This window comes from Chlamydotis macqueenii, chromosome 1 (assembly GCF_036417535.1).
Source record: "Chlamydotis macqueenii isolate bChlMac1 chromosome 1, bChlMac1.mat, whole genome shotgun sequence".
Classification (NCBI taxonomy): domain Eukaryota; kingdom Metazoa; phylum Chordata; class Aves; order Otidiformes; family Otididae; genus Chlamydotis; species Chlamydotis macqueenii.
In genome coordinates, this window is record NC_141556.1 from 76,860,353 (window position 1) to 76,878,219 (window position 17,867).

Consider the following 17,867-nt stretch of genomic DNA (forward strand, 5'->3'; position numbering starts at 1 on the left):
GGTAGCAGATAGGTAATACCCTGGCTACTCTTCAATCCAAAATGATATCTTTTTCCCAAGCCATGTCCCCATTTCTGCATGCTTGGAAGATGCAGCAAAGTTGTCCAGTTGGGAGGCTAGCTCAGCTCTAAGGCTGCAACTCAGGCATCAGGATATATGTTTGACCTTACAGATTTAAGCAGTCCCCCAGTGGCAGTTCTGGCATTTTAGCCTAGCAGTAGATTCAATATCTGATTTAATGGAGTCATAAATCACCAAGAACTTGGTAAAGCTACTCAACTTCAGCTTGATAAAGACATGTTTTTCAATTATACCCAAATACAAATTTTCACACAGCATATTCATTTCTGTAAACAGATCAGATTACTGTAGGTACTCCACAACTTTTTCTTTCTTACTTATGAGATGGCATGAGCCGAGGAGGTATCTCATTAGTTTCTTGGGTGTGGAACAGTTGATGGAATTCTTTGTAATTTAACGTGGAGGTCATATTCATTCCCAACAAATCAAGTAGGCGCGGGAACTCCTCATCTCTAAGATGAAGCAGAAAGCTCTCCAACAATTTCCGAAAGTCAGGCATGTTGATGATACCATCACGGTTACTGTCTGTTTTACGGAAGGCAGAATAGGTGTCCTAACAAGGAATATTTAATGACATATATTTAACATGTCAAGTACATACTTTTAAACATAAATAACAAATGTTTGCTCTAGACTTGTTTTGACAACAGGCAAATATTTTCACGCAGTTTGAGAATACAAAGCATTTATAGCACTGCCTTACTAAACACTTAGCATAGTCCGCAGCGAACTGCAGTCTTATTGCTTTCATCTCAAGCAGGTACAGAACACAGCAAAAGTAGGGAGCATCAAAAAGCTACTCCCATACAAATTTACAAGTTAACCTCCACTTTCCATTGGTACGATACTGAGAGGTACCTCATTTCTACTCTTGCACAACCTTAGAAAACCTGTAATGAAGAGAGACTTTACAGCAATTGATCTAGCAGCTGAATAGCTTCTCCCATTAAAATAGATGTAAAATGTTCAAACACCCTTAAAATGGTGCAGCTCTTCAGAAATCTGATGTAATGCTAATCAATATGATCAGCTTTGCTAGGGTTATCCAAGCTCGTTTGAAGAGAGGATCCCTTTCTTGAATGCTAATCTTTGCACTTCTCCCAGGGAACGGGGATAGGATGGGATGAACTGAGTAAAAGGGTAATGACCACAGCTTCTTGCCTTCGTAAAATGTGATCTCTCTTATTCTGTGCATATGCATGGTGAGAATTCAAGGAGTACATTCCAATGGTAATTTCAGAAAATAATAAGCAAATGTAGAAAATCTGGAAAATAACTCTTGATTAAGATCGCTGTGTTACAAACTTTAGGGACTAAGAACGTCTTCTTGAAAGATCATTCTCATGAATAGATGGACTGTTCCATGAATGAGTACTATGGATTTATTCTTTTCTAATTGCAGAATCTTTAATAGCTATGCTCACAAAACGATGGGAAAAAAATAAATCAGATATTATTTTCCTGGCAGAGGCTGCAGAGAAGACAATTAGGAAAAAAAAAAGGTTTCGCATTGAAAACTGAATGTATTTGAACTGGAAGTTTCTGAGAACACAGAAGACATGAAACCCATTGTAATTTTTAGAGTCACTTTCCTGACAGCTCCTCCAAATCAACTTTTAAAACAGATGTTTTTATCAAAATAATAACCAGCTTCACTGTCAAAAGCAAACTATGGCTCAATGTATTTACCCCATAGAATTCCATCAGCTTATCATTAAGTTGATTGAGACATTCTTCAGCAGTCACGTAGTGAAATTTAGCATCATCTACTCTGTTGTTTGGGCACTTCAATAATGTAGCTCCTGGCCCATTCAATCTGGCATCTGCAATAATGAAATCAAAGTACAGCAAACATTGAAAAAATGATATTAAACATATCTGATAAAAAGCACAGTAGTATAACACAAACAAAACATTAAACCCTGCAATCATATTCTTTACAGCCCAAACACAACAAGGTCCAATAGCTGTATGTGGTATTAGTGGTATCCACCCAATTTACAGTAATGGCCTCAGCTGCTATGGTTTTCCCAGCACAAGGTGAAGAAGATAATCTCAGCTGAAGAAAGCACAGCTAAGGTAAGGTCTTTTTCTTTTGCTTTAGCCTTCTCTGGTGCCTGGTTTCTTTGAGGAAGGGAAGTATCAGACTGGAGGAGAAGAAAAGGAACACCGTGAAAGCCGTGACTTGCTGTCTTATTGTCTGTCTGTCTCACTGTGGGAACACAAGAGCTGCAGACAGTGTAAAGTAACTTGTTGCATCTTTGACTGTGTAGCACAACTGCTGCATGCTAGACCATCTCCCCTCGAGCAATTCTGTCCCAGCGAAACCCTCCTCCAATTTGAACTGATGTGAGCTATTTCTGGAGATCTGCCATCAAATCACTCCTGACTTAACAGAGCTTCACCCCTGAAACTATTTTGCCTGATGTTCTGGTCTCGTAAGACTCAGTCCTGTGCAAACAGCAGCTTCATATTGTCACAAGTTTATTATTCCACAGCCCAGCAGGATCAGGAAAGGGCGACAGCCAGCTTCCCAGCAGGGCACCTAGATACTTGCAGTCCTGAAGGTCTAAGGTACTTTTAGGCCACAGAAAAGCTATTTTGGTCACTGTTCTGGATCTGATTCCTTCTGCTCATTGTGCAGTGATACTCTAGGAACCTATTTTGCCTTGTTTCTGGGGAAAAAGAGATTATGCATCTTTTGTAGCCTCTTGAGCATTTTAGAATTTTTCTGCAACATATGAGCCATATAGAGGAGTAAAGTAATTCACATTAGATTTTAAAATGGGAAAAATTGCAAAAAAAAATGTACACACTGACATTTCATTGCACCTTACTCCTGATTGATAAGAAAAATTCTAAGTCAATGGCCTGTCCTAAAGGAATGTTTCTTTTCTTTTAAAAAGATTTACATATATGGGCACACAAGAGCCTGTACAACTACTCTGAAGAATCAGTAAATAGTATGCACTGCATCGTTTTAACTTCTCTTGATTTTACCCTTTAAATTCTACTCCCCCCTACAGACATGCACTATCCTTCCCTGTTTTCAATTCCAGTTTCTATAGAAGTCTAGTCAAGAAAATTTGCACTTGTGTTATCTTCTCACTAAAGCTTATATGAAGAAAATCAGGTCTCTTTTTCTGTAACTACAAACAACTCTCCACTCCAGTGAATCACAAATGGTTGAAAAATAAAAGTTAGGAGGGTTTTTTTCTTTGCCTTCTGGTGGCTGAGACTTACTTTATGTGAAATGTGGGTCACATTTCCTTTTACAACTATGAGATATAGTAACATATTGAAAGAAAAGGTATGATTCTCATAATCGGCAAAAGCAAAAACTTTAACTACAGACAAAACATTGTTGATTCTTGATTTAAATCAAAGAGCTGGCACACTCATTTTCCTGAGGTTAACCTGTTTCAAACATCTTTTATTAGGCTACCGGATAAAGGTGCACATATTTTGGCGGTAGCTGACCATATTCACAGACTTCTAAACTTCTAGGCCAGAACAAAGAAAAACCTAAACCTCATGTCAGCCAGCCACAAGTCATCTCTCTCTCATCTTAGTTCTAAAAGGGAAAATAATGACAGCAGAAAATAGTAGTAACAGTGTGGGAAAATGTGCATATGCACCTCTGAAAAAAATAACAGAGGCATAATATGGAAATTAAAACAGGCCTGGAAGCCAATGCCTAAACTGCTGTTGATTTTAGTGGCATCAGATTTTTACCCACAAAATCTGCATGTAAAACATAAGTATAAAATAAATTAGAAATGAATAATTAATTATCAGCTTTACTTTGCACTCGGGTTTCCACCCTAAGAAATCAGTTCAGATTCTATCACTCAGCTTCATTTTTAAAAGGTGAAAAACAAACCCCTTACTTACAATGCCTTAAAATAAGGGAAATTACTGATGGGGTAAGGCAAGTAGCTGAGGTGAAAAAATGTGCTCCCAAATTTCAAATATATTGCTTTAGTATTCATTCCTCAGCAAAAGTAAATCAATGAAGACCACATCCTCATGACATGGGTGGACAATACATCTGTATCTACACAAAGAGTAAACCTCACTCTCTCACTGGGATTCTTGATACTCTAATAAAGCTATGAACTATGTTATAGCTAACCACATTTTAGTACTTTCTAGTAGCAACATCCCTTAATAGCTCTAACATTCAAAAGCAATACTTTAAATTAAAACCATAAACCAATAAGTAAGCAGATGATATCATAGAGCCCCAATTGTATATACTTCCACTAAAACTCATCACTAATGGCTTACTAATAGATCTTTTTTTCCTGAAAGGACTAACTACTGTCTTCTGGCTTTTTACACAGAATAGAAAAAGTTGCTGTACATAACTACTATAAAATCATCCCCTGTAATTTAGCATACAACATAATTCCAAGACTGTGAATGAGAGTTTGAAATGCTGAGGACAAGGATCTACTCAAGGCACAGAAATCAATCAGTTGCTTCTTGCAATCTGTTAGTGACAACTCCATGGCACCTATCTGTAGACCTTCAGTTAGTTCACATCCCACATGTTCCAGTTTCCTCTTGTCCTGAGTTAGATACTCATGAGCTTAGCTGGATCAGGAGTCAAAGAACTACAGACAGGAAGGTCATCCTTGTGCTAAAAATCCTATAACTCATCTCTTTCTAATTTCATGAATAGCCTTTCCTTGACAGAGAAAAGTTCTGGGTCTTATAGGAAAGGTTTGTTTCATGCTTTATTGCTGTTAAAATTCCTTTACCTTCCAGTGTTGCCACAAAATCCTGATAACTCAACCCTCCATCTGGTAACCCTAGCCTTTCTGTTAGTAGATTAAATTGACTGTCATCCAGTGGCATGCCATGATCTTCCAACACCTGTTAGAAGAGAAATGAAATAAGTTATATAATGGCCTATTTTCTTGCTTAATAAGTAATTTTGAATACTAAATAGCTGGGTGTCTTATCCCATGGCTCAAACTGAAATTACTCTGCAAATTGATCTCTCTTCCTTATGTTTACAATAAGTCATTTAAAGACAGATCTATTTTGTACAACTTCAGTTGTATATAGAAAGAAATAGAGAGTAAAATGTGACTATGTTTTTGAGACTGGATTTTAAGCAAAAGCACTCAGCGACAGGCTAAGATTAAACTTTACCCGGAAAGTAAAAAGTGCCAGAAGAAATGACATTACCTCATTTAGCAGGCTGAAGGAAAGCTGTCATTTGTAGAATTTGCTGCTACCACTTTTCCCTGCAAGCCTGCCACAACTGTCTCCTGGACAAGAAATGCTGCAGAATGGATTCAGGCCCCTGAACCACATACAGCTGCAGCGAGGTGGAAGGCACGATTCCTTCTGCATTGCTGCTCTTTAAAGCAGATTTGGGAATCCATTTTAGGTAATCTGTTTTGGAAAGGAACTTTCTGATCTTCCTACATTTCTCCCATGTCCCCTTCTCTTCTTTTGCAGACCCTCTACCTCTCTGCAACTAGGAGGTGCAGCAGTCCGTAGTGCTGACAGTCTCCCATTGCACCCCTCTTGATGTTACCTAGCAGTCAACTGTGGAGGGGTCTCTGGTTTTCTTCTACTTTTCCCACCTCCTGTTTCCCCGAAAAGTTGTAGCTGCAGTCCCTGCTGCTGCTGAGGGCTTTCTCCAAAACCTTTCATTTCCTTTAGCTCCTTTGTAACTCCTGATTTGAGTGTATTTCTTTGTAACTATCCTGCATATCTCTGTCCTGACTTTCCAAGTTTTCCTACAGTGATTACTCTTGCCATTATATTTTAGTTAATTGTACAGATTAAAAGAAAAAAATCCATTAAATAGCTGAACAGCATGAGGAGTGTTAAAGAAGCAAGAATAATTAGCAAATTATCATTTCTTTCTATGAATGTAAAGCCTCTGGATAAGCAAGCACATTTTATGTTCAGTTGAACAAGTATTTACCATCAGATCAAATGCTTAATAGTAGCGATAAGGAAATCTGGCTGCACAAATCCAATCAAAGCTGGAGAGAAACAGTCACAATGGTAAAGTTGGTGACTATAGTCTCAACTACTAGCACTTTGATCTAGAGAAAAAAAAAAAGTGATAAAACTCTGCCAAAAACTGCATACAATATTAAGTCCTATTAAATTGCACGGCTAGGTCATTGTCCTGTGCTGAATGGCTCACAAAAGGCATAGTTTCTAAGTCTTATTTAAAGGAAGAGGATTCATGATAACCTTACAGGGAGGAGATACTGTACTGTAACCTTTCACAAAAGTGAAGGCACACACACAAATTGTGGATGTTACCTCAGGACCCCTAAGAGAGCTTCAGTTACCATGTTCCTGATTTTGAACTGTATTAAAAATTTGACAAGTCCAAAATTGCAAAGGCAGGGTCTGTGCCTACTTGCCCAGCTCCTAGGAGAGCCAGGCCAGTGAAGGCAGACCTACTACGTTACTCTTTGGTAAAGGAGGTGGAGTTCAGCATCCCCCTTCGCTAACTTGCCTCACACAGGCAAGCACCTGAAAGGTGTCCTTATGCTGTAAGCTGTAAAGAGAAACACAGAGAATTGGTAGCGTTGGTATAACCCTGCAAAGGTTAACTGGTGATTTTATGTCTGCATTTTTGGGTTATGCAGGCATACCAAGATCAGTCACCCTTCAGAGGAATGTAAGGGTGCATTCTGCCCACTCCCTTAATGCCGCTGTGAGATAATGTTATACAAATAAACAGAGCTTATCCACTTCCAAGCTGGGCATAGAGCTTTTGCCCACTGCTACAACTTGGCCTGGAACAACAAATCAGAAAACAAGAATGCTTTTATGTTTACTACTACCACACTATGCTATTACTGTTTGAGTAACCTAGTCCACCTCAGAGGACAAGTAACTCTGCTCAGCTGTACACTAGCTGCCTGGCTTCTCTAAATGAAGTTGTAGATCAGAGTAGCAGTATCAAATGTGCCAATAAGGTGGGTAATGGCATTGGCTCACCTTCCCAGCTACAGAGACAGGATCCAGTCAAAGAACAGCATACCACTATAGATCACTTCAGCATCAGTGGCACCCCAAAATGACGCACAACCTACCCACGTAAATGCACTTGGGACATGTCATGGAAGCCCCATCCCTGGAAACGTTCAAGGCCAGGCTGGATGAGGCTCTGAGCAACCTGATCTAGTTGGGGATGTCCCTGCTTCTTGCAGGGGGGTTGGACTAGATGACCTTTGAAGGTCCCTTCCAACCCTAACCATTCTATGACTCTATGATTCACCATTTCCGATGACCTGAAGTATACAAAACATCTATATGCAGCTGGCAGACGTGATACAGAGAGTCCTGCATCCTTCTGAAGCAGCAGTTGGAGGCCAGGGCAGATTCCCTACTGAAACTCCACAAGCTCTGGGATGAAAAGCAGCTGTGCTCCCAGGGCAGGGATTGATTAACATCTTGGTAGAAGTGTCAGGGAAATTAAAGCAGGAAGAACATGAAAACTCCTAGTTGGAATTCTACCTAGAGAATGAGGTGGAAAACCCTTTTATTTTGCAAAAGGTGCAGAGATCTTTAAAGACCACAAGTGTGATGGAGAATTAGTTTCAGTCTGCCTTACACGTGAAAGCACATATGCCCAGCCAGTTACCAGAGACATAAGGTAGTCTGTTACTTCAGTTCTGATGAGGAATCTCTTTTAGTCACGCTGATTCGCACAAAGCTCTCATCCTCATTCATTCCAGGTTAGACTTATTTTGCTGAGCACAAGGCAGGGAAGGACTACTGCAGGGAAACATGCCCCTTTTTGAATGATCATAATCACCAGCAGCAGGGCAGAGTTCCTGGGCAGTATTCCACCCAGCTGGACTCTGCTGAGCTTGCAGGGTCCGAGAATATCACAGTGCAGGGATGCATATACTTGGCTGCATGTACATGACACTTTTTTATCCTTTGTGCATCACCAAAACTTGAGAAATGCAAAATTTATAGTGTAGTAAAAGAACAATGATAATACGAAGACTAGCTGTTCAATAGCTTCTGGTGCTATACAAATATCTTAGATGTGAGTTGTATACAGACAGCCAACGCAGGAGAGAAAGCAGCAGGTAGAATGAGTTTGTTCTGCCTAACAGTGACAAAATGCAGGTTACTGCATTAGCTACAGGCAACACACAAGCCTCCTACATATCACATTGTAGTGTAAATCGCAGCAACTAAAGCCAATGTCCCAAAGGTAAGTAAGTGCCACAGATATTAGATCTGTATGAGGGAAAGAGTTGCAGCTTAACACATTCTTAGTAAGTGTATTCTTAACAAGAAAATATTAGGAAAAAAATGGAAATGTTTTATATGTTTTGTCCTCCCTCTTTCCCTCCCCTTAATTTCAAAGCAATTTCACTTTCTGCACACAATTGCAGGAATATATCCACCTGAGGGTAAGAATATGTGCAGCTGGATGCAGCTACAGTGTTAACAGGAGAAGGCTCTATAGTAAGAGCCTGCATCCTGTCATATGATGTGGAACAAAATCTCATGGGTCTATGTCGAGAAAGGAAGGCAACAGCTCTGTCAGACCCTTACAGTCAGTACATTTGCCCCTGCAACAGCAGCTCGTGAAAACATGTATAGTCCACAGTACATGGATGGGAAGAGGGTATTTATTACTCAACCAGAGTAAAGCCAGATTGGGACAAACTTTTCAAGGCACTGTACAGGCCATTTTCAGAAGAACAGTTCTGGTTTGATCCTTGCTGACTCTTACCTTACTTCAGCTCCCAGGCAAAGAGCAGAGCATGCAGCTACAGTGTTAACAGGAGAAGGCTCTATAGTAAGAGCGTACTGTCGTAACACTATTCATCAGCAGCTGTTGCTTAAACGTAGGTAAACTAGGGAAATATTACTGCCATCATGTCTCTTTTCCTGCCCAGTCTCAACTTTCAGCAAAGCGTTTTGCTTTGAAATGTGAAAAGAAAGACATGTACAGCTGGGTGCCATCAGCATCACAGCTACAATCCCAAATCCATGACCTCACAAGTCTGTCCAAAGCACAGCATGTAGTCAGATAAGCAATTAAGGCCGTGATGGGCCCTTGGGACACCACAGAAAACCCTACCTCAAAAGAGACACCAAGAAAATTAAATTGGAAGTCTTAGCAAGTAAAAACTATACAATTTCAATACATTTGTATTATTGTCGATACTCTCAGCACTGAGATGCTGTACCCAAATCAGCTAACCCAGTATTAAAAGCCACCCGACATCAAACAATTACACTAGAAAACGGCAACATGATCAAATCAACTGAATTCAAATAAAAGCTACAGAAAGGTCCTCCTCTTCTCTTGGGGACCAGTCTATGCTCTGAAATGCTACTAGACATCCAGAGGAGACTTCCCTGACAAAATCACTGCAAGCTCCTTTGAAAGCAGGGCAAGAATGAGCAAGGAAAAGGGCTGATGACCTCAGGGGGTACCCCCTACTCCCAGTGTGACTACAAGCCACGCTGCAGTCCAAGAGTAGTTCAGAGGAGGCTGAAGCTCAGAAATCAGAAAGGTGGTATAAAATCTAGCTTTGGTCATTCTGCCTAAAGTGTCATAACTGTATCTGTTAAGAATCTTATTCTTCACCCAACTCTACCCAGCTCCTACCAGCTACCACTGTGGAGTTGCAAAGAGGGCTTAAGGACTTAAGGAGTTAAGGCTTCAGTGATTCTTTAAGGTATGCCCACTCACTTCGCATGAAGTGGGTTGTTGTTTGACTTCAGACCTCCAAGTCTCAATTGTGTCTTGCCAGTCCCAATTCATACACATTCTTTTTGACAACTGGGAGCAGTTGAAGCTTTCAAGGTCTAATGCTGCTACAGGATGACAATTTTATGTCTTTAAAGACAAGGTGAAATTCTTTCTCACAAAATAACCTGTGTGAGACCTGTTTAGCTCATCAGTGACTGAAACAGTCCTGGAGGATTTAACTCTAGCTGTGTGAGCAGGCACATTGTTAAGAAAATAAGTATCTTTGTGGAAAAGTACAGGAGAGAGAAAAATAGCTAACATTTTTCCTACCTTCTGTAAGCCAGCTTTATTAATTTTCCCATTTGATTGCTTGTTGTAGGCAAAAAAGCTGTCTTTAATAGTTGCTGCCTGTTGTATCACTCTGTCCTTCAGGCTTTTAATTACTTCATCAACAGTTCTATTCTGGGTATATTTGTTAGCTTGATCTTCAATCTGCTTGATTCTAAAACTGAAAGATTGTGCATGAAGAGAAGTCACTTATTTTTTGTCATTTCAAATATTTGATTCAGCAATAATGAATAAGAGTGCTTTAATAGCAAACAAGACATAGACATGGAAAAAGCTTCTTTGATGTAAAACAAAATGATAGGTTGATCAAGTTAGAGCGCACACTGATTCCAAGGCCTATATCGTGCAAACATTTCTTATGTATAGCTTGCTTTACGGAAAAGAAAAAAAAAAAAACAAACAAAAAAACCGAAACAAAACAAAAATTGATTGATACTGCTCTGAAGTATTTCTTCTGCAATTGGAGATTGTAGACCTGCAAATCATAAGCTTAGGTTCTAATGAGCTCAAGTTTCCACATCAGCTAAGAAGCCACCTTTATCCTTTAATACCTCTTCAGTTATCATGGGATGGCCAAGCCAACATGAAAGAAGTTAATGAAAGTCTTTCCATTGGTTTTAAAAGGAAAAATATCTCTTATGACATTTTCTGTCTTCCTGGATCCCAAGTAAATCACTTCCATTCTTTTTCTCTTTGGAGGCATGGCCAGAATACCTTTCTTCCTCAGGCCCTACAAGAAAGTCCGTAGATATGGACTATATACTCTTCTTGCTGAAATACCATAACCTTAATCAATAAGCCATTAAAATAAATAACAATTAAATATTTAATAACTTCTAAAGGTAGAAAAGAAATTAAATTAAAGGGTATGTAACGTGTCCCACTTGTGCCTATTTTACATTTTCTATGGATTTACTATAACCCATGAAAAGAAATATTAGAACAATTTTTTTTTGTTAAATTTTAGAGCATGTATTTCCATATAAGCAAAATGCAGAAATATTCAGCAGTCTTACTTTATAGATTTATTAAATGTGTTTTATAGTACTCCCTAAACTTGAAGATAATCTTAACATTTTAACTCTTATTCTAAAAATATGCTAATGAAAAGAGTTTTACTTTGATCTGAGCAGCACACAGAAGATTAACTCTAAGCCTCCCAAAAGGGATCAAAAGATGACAGCGACTGGTGATTCCCTCTTGAGGATCTCAGATGAATTCATCTGCTGAAGGCACCTGGTCTTCTGAGATATCTGCTATCTTGCCTGGATGCAAAAGGTTGCCAAAACATTACCAACTTTACCTGCCCCATCCCACTAATTATTATATTGTCCTGCCTATCAACATAGGCTTTTACATGAAAGATCCCAAGAAAATGAAAAATTAATTACAGGACAGGGGATGAAGGTAAACACAAATGTTATTTATACCCTTCCTTCTTATTGAAGTTCAAGGCTGAGGCAAAGGCTGGATGTGTCCTGGAAATAAATAAATGATTATTTGCAGGATGTCATCAAAAAGACCATCTTCCCTGTCAGGGGCTTATTCACAAAAAACTCACTTTATCTACTAGCTTTATAACCTAGTTAGGGAAGCCTTAGGCTAGATTGAAGGAAGAAGCTGACATAAAAGCTCATGGGAAGGTATTACCCACAGCCACTTAGCTGACGACCTAAAACTACTTGGAATAGGGTTATACATTACAGGGTTATAGAAGAGATAAAACCAGACAGAATGGATCAAGCATGCTGGTTGTCAGTACATGAATATAAGAAATGTGGCATAATGAAGGAGACTTGGAAGTCCTTATGGTTCTTGGATGATCCTGGAACCTCACAGTTCAGTAAATTAAACTTGATTTCAAGTTCTACTGATGAAAACCTATGAGAATATGAGTGCTACAGTGGAGGCAAGCCTACTATACATCACCAAAAGGGAAAACAGGACTTGGATTCTAAGCTCTTGGAGATCTTTAGGAAAAAAAAAGAAAGAAAAAGGCAAAATCATCCAGAGTAAAAGAGCTGGTTGTAACTGGTTGGGTAATGATTACAGCAGAAAACAAGTTGTCCAGCAGATTATCAGAATGTGTCAATGCCATCCTGTTGATGCTGCAAAATCTAATGAAGAGAAAGTCTTTCTAAATTTTATCCTCATTAACACAGAGAAACTGCTTAAAAAGCTGAAATACAACTTAGGCAGAAATGATAATGGAGTGACAGAGTTTATGACACCTGTAAAAGGAAGGCAGGAGAGTAGTGAAAAAAAGTAAATTTCTACCTTCTCAACGAACTAAAGTCTTATGGGAAATAGGTCTAAAGGGAAAATAACTTAAGGAGAGCTGGCAGTGCATCAGTGAAACATGCCATCGCAGTATAAGAGAGAAGCATGAGCATATACAACCAAAATCTGAAAGGCTGCAGCACAATGTGAGATTCGATATTAAAAATATCAAGAGTAATGAGAACTCACTCTATAAATGCTTCAGTAATATAAGAGGAATCAGGAAAATCTTTGGCTTTTTATTCGACAGAGAAAGAAAACTACCAATACATTGCATTAAGGGGATGAAACACTTCAAGCCTCTTTTTGTATCAGTCTTCGATAAAGAGTCAAATATTAAGCAGGCTGCTTGAAAAAAAAAGAATACTATTAACAAATAAGGAAAAAACAAATTACAGAATATTGCTATGTATTCATATCTGTTCTTACAGAACTGGCTAAAATTGCCTCCCAAATTTATGCAGAAAAGAAAACACACTACCTAGCTTTAAAAAGAGGGAAAGAGAAGAACTAGAGTTACTGACATATTTCTAAGAAATCTATTCTTGCTTTCAGGCAGTAATTACAGAGTCACAAAGAGTTCAAAGCCTGTTAAGAGACACAAGAGCCACTGGGGATCCTTGAGATCTACCCTGATTTCAGGCAAGCTTATATTTTAAGTTATACTCCCCTCCTACCAGCATCACTTTTACCTTGGTTTCCTGGGGAAATAAGAATAATGCAATCAGCCTTTTCATCCACATCTGTCAGCTTTTCCCCTAAATTTGGAGTCCCTCTACCAATTTCAGTCAAACTTGAGAGGGGTAGGGGTCTTCAGATACAGCAGTTACAAGTTTTGTGAAACTGACAGCCATGAAGAGGAGAGAGACTCTTCATTCTCCTCGTTGGGAAGGCAGGGACATTATCTTTTCCATTTGTTAGCAGCTAGCCAAACAATCAGCATATGTGCTCCTCTGGGCTAGCCACATACTCTCTCTTGCCCAGCTGCCAGCTTGAAGTACTCAGTGAGAGGTACGTTCTTTTTCTACCTTCAAGTAATAAGCCACAAGTACATTTACTAACTGTGTGAGACACCAAATCCTACTCTCTGCACGATCCTCATCTCACTGGGGCTAGGCCTCAAAGTTTATTCAGGCCTGACAAACCTAACCGTCTACTCTAACACATCTGTTCCGGGTGCCAGAATGCTTGCTGAAGGTATGGGTAAAGCTCCAGATGGTGGCTCAGCAGAAGTTAGAGACAGATGTTTATTAGTGAGGCCATTGATTTATCCTGAGTTTAGCGTACTGTGTCCTATTGACAGCACTGTATTCTATGTTGGTGAATCATCTGCATTTTTTTTAATCTTGCCAGCTCTCTGCTTTGACAGTCTACCAATAGACATGGCATTGGACCTCAGTAAAAATAACCTTGGGGAATCTCTGAAAGATCTGTTCTTATCGATACAAAAAGAAAGCTCTTTTGACCTCAAGAACAGAAGGGATAAACTCAGCTTGCAGAAAAACAAACAAACAAACAAAAATTAAAAAAAAAAACCCAAACAAACAAAAAAAACCAAACCAGGTTGATTTCTTGATTGAAGTACAGCTCATATTCTGCTTTGGGGACAATCTGGGAACACATCTGCAGGAACACTCTGTTCCCAGAAAACATTACATAGAAGGAGCTGACCATAAGGTCTTAGGTATTTCCTAGTGTTTTGCAAAAGCAAATTAGGAAAGAATTTCAGAGGCAGAAGCAATCTGCTAAAAGTCCTGAAGATTAAGATGAAGGCCATTGTGGAACAGTATCTTTCACAGGTAGGGACATCTTAATGACCCCAATCTGTTAAAGACCTTACAGGTGGAAAGACATGGAAATATCAAGATTCCACCCATTGCAGACCATTGGTCCAAAATCACCACTTTGGTAAGAAAGAGGCTGGGCTTGCTTTTCTAAAGCCTTCAGGTAATATTTATTTTCCATTACTGGTCATGAATTCTTGCTAAAGAGAAGAGCAGGCATAATTTGGCAAATGAGAGCCACACAGCACCCACTATGTAACAAGGAAAGAGGTAACGTTAAGATTCATAAGGATAGTGAAGTTTCATTTTAGCAGTTTCAGGAGGAAGGACAGAAGCCTTGAACTCCAGGCTAGGAGGCTTAGAAGGTATTGGTACCAGAATTGACTTGGCCACTACAGAGCATCACTGGGGCAAGAGCAACTGAAGGGAAGATGTAAACCACTGTTTATACTTACAGACGTATATAAGTATATAGTGACTTACATAGCTCTAAGACACTCGCCAATTCAGGAACTGAACATCCAAAAGTTCTGTTTTAAACTTGTAGGAATGCCTAAACCAAGAGTTCTGGCCAACATCATAAGCAAAGGTCAGTTCACAGCACGGTCTCAGCTTTCTGCAGAAGGGATTGACTCACTCTTGTGCTGCCTTGACATAGTAAAATGGCTGAAGCCATATTCCTGAGAACTTGTCTCACATGAACAGCTGGCAGATAGTCGGGTAACACTTCCAAACAGTTGACATTCGCCCAGTAGCTGGTGACTGACTGCACTGTATAAAGCAATTTAAAGGCCTCATGGCAAACAGTCACCTTGGCAAGAAGGTAAAGGAGATTGTGGTCTTTCAAAAAATATCCCAGAAGGCTTGTATGATCCCAAGACCTCACTAGGAGAGATAGAAGGATGTCCTAGTGTCTGAGAGGCCTTCAGAAGATGGATAGCATGCTCCTCTGCTTTGCCTTTCTACAGCAGAGCTTGGCAAGTAATGATAAGTGAATTCCAGTGAGTGCAAGCTGTCCTTCAGCAGGGTTCTTCGGCAGGCATTTGAATCCTCATATTGCTGATTCAAATGCCAAATATCCACTGCCAATTTCTCTGTGTTCATGACAGAAACATGAAGGTCCTGGTGGGCCTACAAACCATTTTCTGAGAACATTGCTGAAGGTTGCATAACAGTGGCACTGAAATTGGTAATCAGGGTCAGAGCTCAGAGGTAATTGTTTATACCTATGTTTGGTATTCCTGCAATATTTGTCCTCCTTTGAAAAGTGTGTGGAGATTATGTGGCAAAGCTCTAAGACGACAGAACAGAAACAACAGAAATGGGCTTTTGGAGCCATAGGAATAAGCTGCCAGTTCTGACATGTGAATGCACAGACAAGGCAATCTGTAGAGTTGCTCTGAAGGGGATTCAGATGGGGACTTAAGAATTACAAAAAGGTCAGATCGTTGAAGAGGAAACAAAGAAGCCTAAGGAGAATCTGGGGCAAGACAAGGCATACTCCTGTCTTGAGAACTGTTGACAGAAATGCAAGCTTTGCAAGGGTCATTCTGTTTTATGGACTATCAGGCTAAAAATGAGGCAAGACAGGCAGTGAGCATGCCTGCATGGACATATTACAGCAAAGCACTATCTGGGTTCAAGTGAAAAGAAATAGATGAGTCCCGGTCTGACTGTACATGTAGATTACAATGCAAATATAAGAAAAAAAAAAATTCAGAGAAGCTCATCCCATTACAAGGGAAAGTTTGATGTTTCCCCCCAAGATTATGCAGGCATTTACATATATTCAAAAGTAAAAAGCAGAATCAATAGGTCATAGATCTTTGTAACCTGGATGCCAATATCAATGATGCTAGTTCACTTAGAGGCTGTAGCTATGGCCTGCAGTAGTCACAGCCATCAAATGTGCCAGAGTTCCCAATTCTTGGAGAATATTCAAATCCAGTTCCTGAATAATGAACTGCAGTGATTCTACAGAGGATCACAAGCTTACTCTTCAGAGGTTATGTAGAGGGCAAAACCCCAATTTTTCGGATGATGCTGTGAGATACAATCCTTGTGGACCCTGTAAAGTGAGCCCAACAATTTTTACCTGAATCCTAGAGTCTTTGATGAATGATCCATGTGTGTTTGCTCTCCTGATGCAATGCTTTGAGTGTTATACAATTCTGAATATACCTCTGTGAAATAAGAGATCAGCCCAGGACAGTACTTAACATTAGAAAAACAGCATGTATCCTCAGTCTATCTGAAAGTCTCCTTTCTATATATATTTTTTCTTTACATTAAATAGGAAATTGTCTGTAATAACAGTACCTTTCTGAAAGCTCTGTTTGCCTTTTTTCTTCTCTTTGTTGTTTTTCCTTTGATATATGTGAGCTGATACCATTTAAGTCACCAGAAAGAACAGCACCTTTTAAGTTATCCAAAAGCATCTTGTAAAAGATTCCATCAGAAGATTTATCCTTGTATTTATAGCATAACCTTGATAAAAATAAGAATTTAAAATAATTTTGGAGGTTGAGAACAATGCATAATACAAATGTCTTAAGGCAAAGACAATCAAAGTAACACATTTCCTTTCCATATACAGTTAAGGGCATTATTCAGAATGCTATCCTTAGGCACTGGAAACTAGCCTTCCCAGGCTCCTTCTGTACCCTACAGAGAAAGCAGGAACTTAAACACAGCATCATTGCCTGAAAGATCTTCATTGACTCTAGAAGGAGCCTGAGGACACAAGCTTCCCCCATCTACAGTTATTCTTTGTGAATATTCTGTGTAATTAATGCTTTAATTATATGGTGGACCCTTGGAAGAAACTTGGCTCATCTGACACTGACCTATCAAATTCAGCTGCATTGGTGGAAGAAGGAGCTGAGATCACAGCCACAGCACAACTAAATCTGTCAAAAATCATGGTTGAAAGCCCTTGTTTACCTTAACTTGCTGCCTGGCATATGAATGTAAAATAAAATCAGTAGCAGCTTAAGTTAATATTCCTGGATGTGAACCTCAGCAGCCCAGGAGCAGACACACTGTTGTTTCAGCCCCTTCTGTTATTCTGAGGGTAACATCCAGAGAAGAGGTTGAGTTGGTAGTTCCTCAGGCCTGTTAAATTACCCTCTTAAATCACTGCCGTATAAATTAGCAGAGCTCATGAATCAGAGCCCTTGTCATCACTGTGTCGCTGCTTCACTGAGCTGTTCAGCCGTCCAGAATTTCATTCATGTTCATAAAGCTTTGGGGCGTTCCTGGCTGAAAGCAGAAGACTCCTGTCCTTGTGCGGGGGATGCATGGCATTCTCTACACTCCACTTATTCCAAATGCTTGTTCTATTTAGAATGGCTCTAAAAAAAAATACCTGTGGTAAAAAATACTTGTAACTTAACATATCAAGTGCCTCAATGCCCTCCTTCTGAAAAAAAAAAAAAAAAAGGAAAAGAAAAGAAAAATAAAAAATAAAAAATAAATCAAAGCTTGAATTTATTTTGAGAAATCTGATCCACACCGTATACATTGCAGGGCAGAAAGTGTCAGGGAGAGTGAGAAGGAGGGGAAAGAGTCTCCATTTTCTAGTATTTGTGAAGCCCTGCTCAGCTAAAACAAGCGTAGCCTTCACACAGAAAATGGCTGTGAACACTACAGAGCAACAT

At 39.5% G+C, this 17,867-nt stretch overlaps 1 protein-coding gene across 1 annotated transcript in view; it reads right to left on the reverse strand.

Annotated features, from left to right (window-relative positions):
- EFCAB6 (EF-hand calcium binding domain 6) overlaps positions 1-17,867 on the reverse strand; it is a 105,936-nt gene that overhangs the window by 44,362 nt on the left and 43,707 nt on the right. Inside the window, exons 11-14 of the mRNA XM_086747825.1 lie at positions 10,127-10,304; positions 4,848-4,962; positions 1,771-1,904; positions 399-634 (exon numbers count right to left, since the gene is read on the reverse strand). Coding sequence (XP_086603951.1) covers positions 399-634; positions 1,771-1,904; positions 4,848-4,962; positions 10,127-10,304 — 663 coding nt within the window. The remainder of the gene's footprint in view (positions 1-398; positions 635-1,770; positions 1,905-4,847; positions 4,963-10,126; positions 10,305-17,867) is intronic.